This window comes from Terrapene carolina, unplaced genomic scaffold (genome assembly GCF_002925995.2).
Source record: "Terrapene carolina triunguis isolate 2854851 unplaced genomic scaffold, T_m_triunguis-2.0 Scaffold66, whole genome shotgun sequence".
NCBI lineage: Eukaryota > Metazoa > Chordata > Testudines > Emydidae > Terrapene > Terrapene triunguis.
Window position 1 is genome coordinate 97,057,980 of NW_020664417.1, and position 10,779 is coordinate 97,068,758.

Here is a 10,779-nt window from a genome sequence, read left to right on the forward strand (position 1 = left end):
TAAAGGGAAGGGATCTCAATTTAAACCAGAAATGACTAAAATACATCTTTGACTGGATCTATGAATAAATCTATGACTGGGTTTGGACAGTACTTGCTTTTTAGGCAAAACAATGAATGATGCAATCTGAAGCTGGTATTGCGTCATACATGATATGAATTGCATCATGTTATTCCTAGAAGTCATGGATGATGCAATCATAACGAAGCTTACATCACTCTGCTGAACAAATTGCCCTATATCAGCTCTAGAAATCATACAGTGTCGTGCTCTCTTATCTGTCAGTGTTTGATTTTGCAAAGGGACACATTTCTGTTTAGCCAAAGTGAGCAGAGATGCCTCGTACTTGTGTGAACAGTGCAGATAACTTCTGCTATGTTTGTGGTGAAGTGACTTTTGCGTTACAAAAGCACAGTGTAACCACTATGGTTAAGAAAGCCTATCACTTTTATTTTGGCTGCAAAATTGGAGATCAGGACAAGAGGTGGGCCCCACACATATGCTGCAACACTTGTGCAACAAATCTTCGCCAGTGGTTGAACAGGAAAAGGAAATCTATGCCTTTTGCAGTGCCAATGATTTGGAGAGAGCCAACAGATCATACCAGCAATTGTTACTTCTGCATGGTGCCTCCAGTTGGGAAAGGTGTGTCAAAGAAGAAAAAGTGGACTGTGCATTATCCAAACATTCCATCAACTATACGCCCAGTACCCCACGGAGAAGGACTGCCGGTTCCTGATGCACCAGAATCATTCTCACTTGAGTCAGACGAGGAAGAGGAAGAGGATGAAACTTCTGGTCCTGAACCATCAATGTCACAGGACCCACATTTTCTCCCATCCTCCTCCTCTGAACCACACCTCATAACACAAGGTGAACTGAATGACCTTGTCAGGGATTTGGAACTACCCAAGAGTAAGGCAGAGCTGTTGGGCTCCAGACTACAGCAGTGGAATCTCCTGGCAGGTGATGTTAGGGTTTCCACATTCCGTGACCGTCAAAAGGATCTTGTCCCATTCTTCTTCATGGAAGGTGATCTTGTAGCCTGCAACAACATCGATGGTGTGATGGCAGCCCTCAACATCGTTCACGATCCAGATGAGTGGAGACTGTTCATTGATTCAGCGAAGACGAGTCTTAAAGCTGTTTTACTGCATAATGGCAATGGTTTGCCATCAATTCCAGTTGGTCATGCAGTCCATATGAAGGAAACCTATGACAACATGAAACAACTTTTGAGGTGCATAAACTATGACCAACATCAGTGGCAGCTTTGTGGCGATTTGAAGGTTGTTGCTCTCTTGCTTGGTCTGCAGACTGGATACACAAAGTACTGCTGTTTTCTCTGCGAATGGGATAGTCGTGCAAGAGATTCCCACTACATCAAGAAAGATTGGCCACTCCGACAGTCATTGGAGCCTGGGAGGAAAAGTGTTCAGCATCCACCACTTGTTGAATCAAGGAAGATTTTGTTACCACCCTTACACATCAAGCTGGGTCTGATGAAGAACTTTGTCAAGGCCATTGACAAAACACAAGCAGCTTTCAAGTACCTCCGTGGAAAATTTCCAAGGTTAAGTGAAGCTAAGATAAAGGAAGGTGTCTTTGTTGGTCCTCAGATTCGTGAACTTCTTCGAGATGATGCATTTGACCATGCACTGCGTGGCAAGGAAAAGACGGCATGGAAAGCCCTTCAGTTAGTGGCAATACATTTTCTCGGAAACAACAAGGCAGACAACTGCAGGTTGTTGGTGGAAAACCTCCTCAAGGCATACAAAAGCCTTGGTTGCAACATGTTACTAAAGATACATTTTTTGCACTCTCATCTAGATTTTTTTCCACCGAACTGCGGAGCAGTGAGCGACGAGCACGGCGAGCGATTTTACCAGGACACTGCAACAATGGAGAAACGCTATCAGGGCAAATGGAGCCCATCAATGCTTGCAGACTATTGCTGGACAGTGACAAGAGATGCTCCATTTAATGAATACAAGAGACAAGCCAAGAAGCGCCGAGTAGACACTGAATAGGACTAAACTATGTACATAATAGTTTTTTGCCTTTTGTTTCATAATAAATTTTATTTATATAACCCTTTTGCTGATTTTTAAAGTGTTACATAAACAGGACAGGTGAAATATTATCATGTAAAGCAACCATAAACACATGAAAAGACCTAGGTTTACAATTTATGATTAAAACTCTACTATCTACACAATATACATAGACATCAAATGTAAAAACTTAAATATCTTAGAATCAGTAGCCAATCAGTTGTTTTAATTGTCATATTTGAATTCAGCACATCAAAATACATAATATATAGCACATTTTATCTCTGGAGCAGATGACTTCTCAAAAATTGTAGACCAGTGTAATCGTTGAAAGATATAGGTATGGATAATATTTAAGGAACAATGTATTGATAGTGAAAGTATGCTTCATGGACTTGTAGTCAAAATTCCTCACCAGGGATAATGCATCTTGGTGATGTCCTGTTTGAGCTGCCTCCCTAGTCAAATGGCAAGGTAGTGCAAGGTTCTATTGTCTGCCTGTGCCATATCCCAGAACAGTCAATGGAAAACCATCAATGATCAAAACCACTTGGTATAAGGAACATGATAGCAGGTGGGAGATCGCCCTGGCTCTGAATAGAGACAAAAGACTGTTTTTCGTATAACAGAATGTATGGGAAAGCGCTCTGGATCCATTCACTGAGGGCTTGTCTTCACCTACAGCGCTACAGTGGCGCAGCTGCACCAGTGATACTTCAGTGAAGAGACAACTACACCATCAGGAGAGCTTCTCCCATCGACATCGTTAATCCACCTCCCCGAGAGGCAGTAGCTATGTTGGTGGGAGAAGCTCTCCTGTCGACACAGTGCTATCTGCATGGGGGGTTAGGTGGTATAACTACGTCGGTCAGGGGTGCGGATTTTTCACATCCCCGAGTAACCTAGTTATACCGATATAGGTCTGTAGTGTAGACCTGGCCTCGGGAAAACCCCTGGCAGAGTGGGGAGCTTTCCACGAACCTCTGGATCTTGGTTCTTGGGAAACCAGCAAGCTCTGCAATAGCCGGAACTTTCGTGGGTGAGAAGCTGCTGTATTAGATAGGAGGTAACTGTTAGTGAGTGTAGACTCAGGTTTGGATTTTATGATTTTGTTTTGTGTTGTAACCATTTGTTACTACCACTCCCTAATTGCTAGTTAAATCCTTCTGCTTAAATAAACCTTCTTTTGTTTTATTATCAGTGCTCACAAGTGCTGTGTGGGTTACAGGAGCGGTGGTTGAAAGTGAAACTCGTAAACTGGGGCACACTGCACCTTTGGGGGTAGAGGATCTGGAATTTCTGAGATTAGCCAGTGTCAGGGATTCGATATCAAAGGGGAACAATTCAGAGGGACGCAGGGTGCATCTATTGCTAACCTGCAAGGCAAAGTTAGGGCTGGCATAGCCCTGAGGAGAGTGCTTGAGTGCCTGAAAGGCTGGCAGCATCAGGGAACGGACATCCACTACCACAAGAAGGACTCCCTCACACTGAAGGCAGGGAGTAACAAGGTGACTCCATCCTGGATGGGTACCCAGAAAACCATCACAGCGGGTATGCCAACCTGAGCTGCAATCTGTGTAAGAGGTAAGCACAAGTATGATCTTTGTAGAATCAAAGCCAGGTGTGCTTTGTATCTGGGCCCCACTTTCTCTGACCTCCAGAAGTTAGGGGTGAGGTGGAGATTTGGGACTGTGGCACAGCCTCAGCTCAGACGTCAGAGTCTGGGAGAAAGAAAGCGGTTCCTCATCATGAATGGAAAAGCCACCCAGGTTTGCATATGCTTATCCAGCCTCTGATCTGAACGTAGGGGCAACTTCCAGGTATTTTCCTGTTAACAAGAGGGGTTCTACACTACTGTCAGCAAAGAGCCTGAAAAAATCTTATGGACAGATCAAGCTGGACTCTGAGCTGATCCACACATAAGACTGGCTTTAGAAAACGATCAGTCTGTTTCTAGAGAGCGCCTCCTCATTGCCTGCTGCGTGCATAGTTGCCACTGAGAAGGCTAAACTTACCAACAGCTAAGCAAACTGCATTACCCACGAGGTGTGTTTGCATTTCAGCTTGAACGGCACAGGGCTTGCAGATAGATCTGAGAGCAGGAAGGCTGCTTTCATTGGGCTGGATGTGAGCCAAACCCATTATTTTGGGTTTAAGAGGGGAGTGGGGGGAAGCTTTGCTCTTGTGGTTCTTTTGATTAAAAGACGGTAAAAAATAATGAAAAGCTGGAGGGGATTGACCTCTAGCAGGCCCTAGAATTAGAACACGGTGTTGCCAACGCTTTACCCAGCACCTTTGTTAGATGTCTCAGCAGAGAAGGCCAGCACTGAATTGGCCAGTGAGGTGGAATCGCCTCCTCACTCCTAAAGTGAGGCACAGGAACCCGGCGCTGTGCGGAAGTTTACACAGCAGCTGCCTGTGTGTTACCTGATAAGTGGAAAACTAGAGGAACATAGGAGTTGGCAAACTGGCTCAGACCCAAGATCCATCTAGCCCCGCGGTTCTTAAACTGTGGGTCGGGACCCCAAAGTGGGTCATGACCCTGTTTTGGTGGGGTTGCTAGGGCTGGCGTTAGCCTTGCTGGGGACTGGGGCTGAGGACCAACCCAAGGCCCACTGCTCAGGGCCGAAGCCTGAGGGCTTCAGGTTATAGGTCCCCTGCCTGGGGCTGAAGCCTTGAGGATTCGGCTTTGGCCCCCCGACCCGGGACAGCGGGGTTTGGGGGAAGGCTCAGGCTTCAGTCCCCCTCCTGGAGTCGTGTAGTAATTTTTGTTGTCAGAAGGGGGTCGCGGTACAATGAAGTTTGACAACCCCTGATCTAGCCCAATATCCTTTCTAACAGGCCAGCACCTGATGTTTCTAAGGACAGTGTTAGCACCCTGCAAGAGGGAGATGTGGGGTATTCTGTCCCCCAGCATAACTGCCCTCCTTCCATTTCCAACGCTGTCAATCTGGTATCTTTCACAAGCAACAGGAAATCTTCTCAAGCCATCTTCTAGGAGAGATTCATACAGCATGTGGAATATTGAAACCAGGTGACTGTGACATTTACTGTACATTTTCAGTGGTGGATCAAGTCATTAAAAAGTAAGAACAAGGTGTGACATTATGAGTGTAATATAATATCTCATTGAAAGGGACACAGGGCCAGAAAGAGTTAATTAACTCACAGACTGACCTGATCCATGGCCAACTTTAAAGATTGGTTAGGAAGATATGTAAATGAATAGAGCTTTGAAATGCAGCCTGCACTGTTAGAGATAGAAGGGTTGATGTTTGCTCAGGTCTTGTGATGTAAGCAATCAAGTCTTGTCTATTGCTATAGCTTTGATTCACAGATCAAAAAAAGGAATATTAACATTTAGGAAGACACTTGAGTGAAATAGTATTATTGTCTATATGTCTCTTGTGATAACCTGTATCTGAACTGTTTAATGGATAAAGTACCCTGTGCTAATTGCCATGATGTCTGGGAGAAGGAAAGTTAAGCCTATTGTTTTCTCAGGCCAAAAGGCTGCTGGAAATGTATAACAACCCGGGGCCACAGTCCTTCTTCATCTCAGATTTGCTTTGGGTTTCAAGAAGGGGAAACCCTAAGCCATAAGAATGGAGATCCGCAGTCATTGACTGGAGTCACCCTGAACATAGACATTGGACTATAACCTATGGACTATTTCTAAAAGGACTTTTGGCAACTACAAACTCATCTCTGCTATGTATCTAAACCTCAAGAATTGAATTCAAGTCTGTAGGTATATTGATCTTTTAACCAACACTTACATGGGGGGAGGGATAGCTCAATTGGCCTGCTAAACCCAGGGTTGTGAGTTCAATTCTTGAGGGGGCTGTTTGGGGATTTAGTGCAGGATTGGTCCTGCTTTGAGCAGGGGGTTGGACTAAATGACCTCCTGAGGTCCCTTCCAACCCTGATATTCTATGATTCTCTCTTTTCTTTTTAAATAAATTTTAGTTTAGTTAACAAGAATTGACTATAAGCATGTATTTTGGGTAAGATCTAAGTTATCATTTGACCTGGGTCTGGGGCTTGGTCCTTTAGGTTCAGGCGAACCTTTTCTGTTATATGATGAAATAAGATTTTCAGAATTTATCATATGTTTGACATGTGTGTCTGGATGGAGGCCGGAGGCTGGGTACTTTAAGGGAACTGCATTATTTGGACTTCTGAGTAACCAGTGAGGTACTATAGAAGCTTTTCTGTGCTGGCTTTATAAAGCTAAGTATTGGAATATCCACCAGCTTTTGGGGTTTGTCTGCCCCGTTCTGTTTGCCGTTCACCCTAATTGAGTGACCTCAGCTGGCTCCCACGGGCAGCACGTCACACAAGGCCAGTAGGGGGCACTGCTGGGAGTGGCAGTTTGAGCCTCCATCACTGAGTGGGCAGCTGCAGAATTCGCCTCTACTTGGGCTGCCACTGTCAACATGTGATCCTCAAAAATCATCCCACAAGAATCCAGTGACCAAACCATCCAAGTCAAGAGCTGTTACATCAGTCTGACAGGTCAGGAAGTTCTGTCTCCACTCCCTACTGGAGAAAACATGGAGCCCAGGCCTCCAAAACAAGGGAAAAAGTCCTTCCATCTACAAACGCTGACATAAAAGAGCTTCTAGCAGTGATCAGGGCACTCAGAACTTCTATTCACTCCAAGATGCTGGTCCTTAAAGAGAGCAGTGGCTGACCTAGATGAGAAGATTGGTGGAGATGAAATTATATAGCAGGAGGAGTGAATGCTGATACTATTTTGAATCTGCAGGCCAGAATCAAGAAGTCTGAGAGAAATCAACATATGGGGCTGGACCCTGGGCTGGGTTAGGGCACAACTCCCACTGCAGAAAGATGTCCTAAAGATGGTATAACTCTCCAAAAGAGGATCCTCCCCCTGACCTTTTGTAAAAGATTCCTTGAGTGGCATGAGGGCTTACGTGGGCTCATGCTAGCCTTCTGCACAGGGGTGAATTTAGATTGTGCATGTAGTTCACCCAGGACAGGCCACTGTCAGCTACAGAAATAAGCCCACTGGCATGTGGACAGAACCGTATCTGTTCAAAGGCGAGACTGTGACTGTACGCAACTAATGACTACTGTGAGCATATGTTTACATGGGCACAAACAGATTGTTAACCACCAATGAGCTTAATTTTGGGCATTTTGTCCCACTGGGTTAGAATGGGAGAGAGGTCTTGGGGCAGCAGAATTTGAATCCAGAACTTTATCCAGATTGAGGTGTAGGGCAAGTTTTGGGTTTGAGAACCAAGCGGGGTTACAAGTCAGGTTTGGATTTGATGGTGCTGAGCTCGTGAGCTGTTCGAGTTTGGCCTCAAATGGGCAGAAATCTTGAGAGATCAGCTGATTATCATTATGATTTGATTATTTATGAAGAGACGAGAATTGTTCAGACAAAAATACATGCGCAGTCTCACATAATCTAGACAGACACTGAGCAGACAGGATGAACCACAAATCTCAGAGGTGAGTATATCACTCAGCTGTGGATTTTTATATTGTGATTGTATATTGACTCTCTTCTTGGGTACACCATGGGAGAAGGGTGTCTTTAGAAAGGATTTGAATGAAGGAAACCCCACACATTCCCCTCTTCTCAGGAGATTTGAGCCATTTTGGACCATGACTAAACACATACAGAAAACAGGCCCCTTCCAGTTTCGGATCCATCTCAGATATAAAACGTCAGGGCCAGGATTAGATCTGGAGCGCGAAAGGGAGTGAGGATTTGGATTTAAGGTTCTAGTCCGTATGTAGTGAGCATGAAATGAAGAAAAGCACAAAATACACTTGATTCAATTTCACATTTTATACTCTTTGGGGAAATAAAAAAATTGTACTAGTTTGCACACTAGCTTTCTCAAGTGTAAAGCATCATCTGATACCAGGTTCACTTATCTTCAAGGTGCTCCATAGCCTGCACTTAGGGTATATCTACACTAGAATTAAACATCTGCACTGGCCCGTGTCACTGACTTGGGCTAATGGGACTTGTGCTGCGGCACTGTAAAACTGCAGCGTAGATGTTTGGGCTCGGAGTGGAGCCTGGGCTCTGGGACCCCATGAGGGGGGATGTTCACAGAGCCTGGGCTCCAGGCTGAGTCTGAACGTCTAGACCGCACAAGCGCGAGTCGGCTGACGCGGGCCAGCCATGGGTGTGTAATTGTAGTGTAGACGTACCCGAAAGCTCCGGGATGAAGCCCGTGGTTGACAGCTCCACTACTCTGACACAATGAAGCTCTGTACAATAAAAGTCAAGTTCGTCTGTGCAGGAGACACAGCTTTCCCGGGGGCCAATCTGAGACCGTGGAACAAACTCCCCCAGAAACTAAGGACCATCATAGACTTCACCACCAAGTGCAAGGCGCATTGCTTTCACCTGCCTTCTCTAACATAAATACAGAGCAACAGGTGTCTTTATAAAAACAACTCCCACTTAAAATCTACCCCCCAAAACTCTCCACCCATTCAAAAAGAAACCCCTACCAAAACAAGACACTCAACTGCACACGTGTCTCCACCTGGGGAGAGGATGAGAGAACAAACATAACAGATGTTAGTCATGTTGCTTAATGCGATACTAGAAGGTGCTCAAGATACTACATTGATACGCACAGTATAAGAACCTGTTTAGAAGAGAATTCTTCAGTTAATTTTCCCAGTTTCCTTAATTATTTCATTTGCTAAACATGTACACGGAGACTGCTTGGAACATCAGCGAGCATTTGTTGTTTCAATGATCTGTTGCCGAAAAGAGACTGCTTCGGTGACAGTGACAATATTAAAAAACAATACTTTCTCCCCCTGCCACCTTTGCAGCTGTAAAAGATAATGAACATCAAACACCCGAACGCTCAGGGTCATGTGTGCGCTCAGTCTTTTGTTTCAAATCAATGCCACTGTGGGTTGGTAAAGATTGGAGTATTTCCATTTGCTTTCAGCTGACTGAAGGCAAATGTTTACCTGCCGCTTGCCTTTTGAAATACGCTTTCTGCTGGGTGTTTTCTGCCGCAGATCTCCTTGCTGTATCCATTGTGTAGTGTCTATTAGGCCTGCTATCTGAATAGTTCCCTACCCTGCTTGACACTGCTTCAGTATGAAGATTGCTATAAAGGTGGGGGGCAGGGAAAGCAAATGGGAACCTTCTGAATTTCAAGCAATATCCAAGGCAGGATTTCAGAAGGCTGGTCCAAGGGCTATTGTAAAGGTCCAAAGAAAGCCATGGTTGCAAAACTATGTTTATGTTCTGGAGGATGCAGGAGCCAACAGCTGGTTCATACCACATCCAGGCTACAGCTCCATGCTCTGAATGACTGTGGGCTTCTCACATTTCAGGCACCAGCAGGCTTCAGCCAGGTATTCTCTGACCTTTCTGTAGCCAAACACCACAACATAGGAGCTAGCGGAGTAATATATGGAGGACAGAATTCCATAGACACCATTGAGGATGCTGTTTTCAAAATCGCTTTCGATCAACCCAGAAATGATGGCAATCCAGACCATGTCATTGGAGATCCAGCAAACCACATAGATGGACAGCAACGAGAGCAAGATTTTTGTGGCTTGGGCTGTGTGCTTGTTCCAGCTGCTGTCGGTGGTCCACGTGGCCCTGACTTTTCTCCGGTGCTTGCAGAGAAGGTCGATGGTGAAGCCATTTAAGGCAATCACAAGGACAATGAAGATGAGGTCCAAACTGACTGATGCGTAGGTGGTGAACTTCATGATGAAAGTCCCTGTGTAGCTTAAGCAGGTTGTAATTGCCAGATACTCTATGGTCTTGTTAGTCTTCTTCTCCGCTGTTCCGTCGTGTTGAAGGTAAGGGATATGGAAAACGATGGTAAAGATCCAACATCCCACAAGGACGCTATTTACATACTGCCCCTGGTGCCTGTAGACGAATTTTGACCAGCGGTGGTTAGGTCTTCGGATCTTGATCAGGTGAAGGAAGCTTAAATTCTCCACGGACCAGATGCTGATCAGCCTCAGCGTGTGGTAAGTGTAGAGGAGGATCCGGCAGCTCAGCTTGCCGAAAGCCTTGGCGCTGACAAAGAAGATGAGCCCAGGGATTACCTGGTAGCAGCAGAGTAAGAGGTTCACCAGGGCCATGTTGACGATGATTCTGTCCAAGGGGAGAAGGGCTCTGTGCCGGACAGCATTACTGACGAAGGCAAAGACAACAGTGAGGTTGCCAATCATGCCGATAAATGCCGCTAGATAAATGAGGATGGACGCAACATACGTAGGATTACACATCCTAACAATACCAAGAGAGAGAAGAGTTCGCTTTGAGTTTCCCAGCTTGTTTCTTAACTTCCTCCAGTTTCCTTTCTCCTTTTTGTCGAGGCTGCTTTAACATATCACCTCTGCCTCTGGCCCTCTGTGGTGTGTTCACAATACAGCAATTCTACCAAGCCTCTATTTTTTCAGCAGGCCTATTTCCCCCCTCCCCTCCCCATCCCAGGCGATGGGCGAGCGGTTTTATAGTCCCTCTCATGAAAGGCTCAGGGGCGTGATTACCCTGCTGTTTGTGTAACCACCGTTATCTTAGTCTGCTAAGAAAGGGTAGGTGCAATATAGATTAAGCAATGACTAATAGAAAATGTGCTATGATAAAAAGTGCTGCCTGTATAATTAGAGAGGCTTTCAGATGAAAAGGCTACTTCAAGGAGTGATGGGATACGAACAGCCAAATTGCTCACATTGT

The 10,779-nt window shown here is 45.3% G+C and overlaps 1 protein-coding gene across 1 annotated transcript; it reads right to left on the reverse strand.

The window, feature by feature from the left end:
• Window positions 1-9,365: 9,365 nt before the first annotated feature.
• LOC112102475 (vomeronasal type-1 receptor A14-like) lies at window positions 9,366-10,271 on the reverse strand. The gene has a single exon (XM_024193801.1). The coding sequence runs from the start codon at window positions 10,269-10,271 to the stop codon at window positions 9,366-9,368; it is 906 nt and encodes a 301-aa protein (XP_024049569.1).
• Window positions 10,272-10,779: the final 508 nt, after the last annotated feature.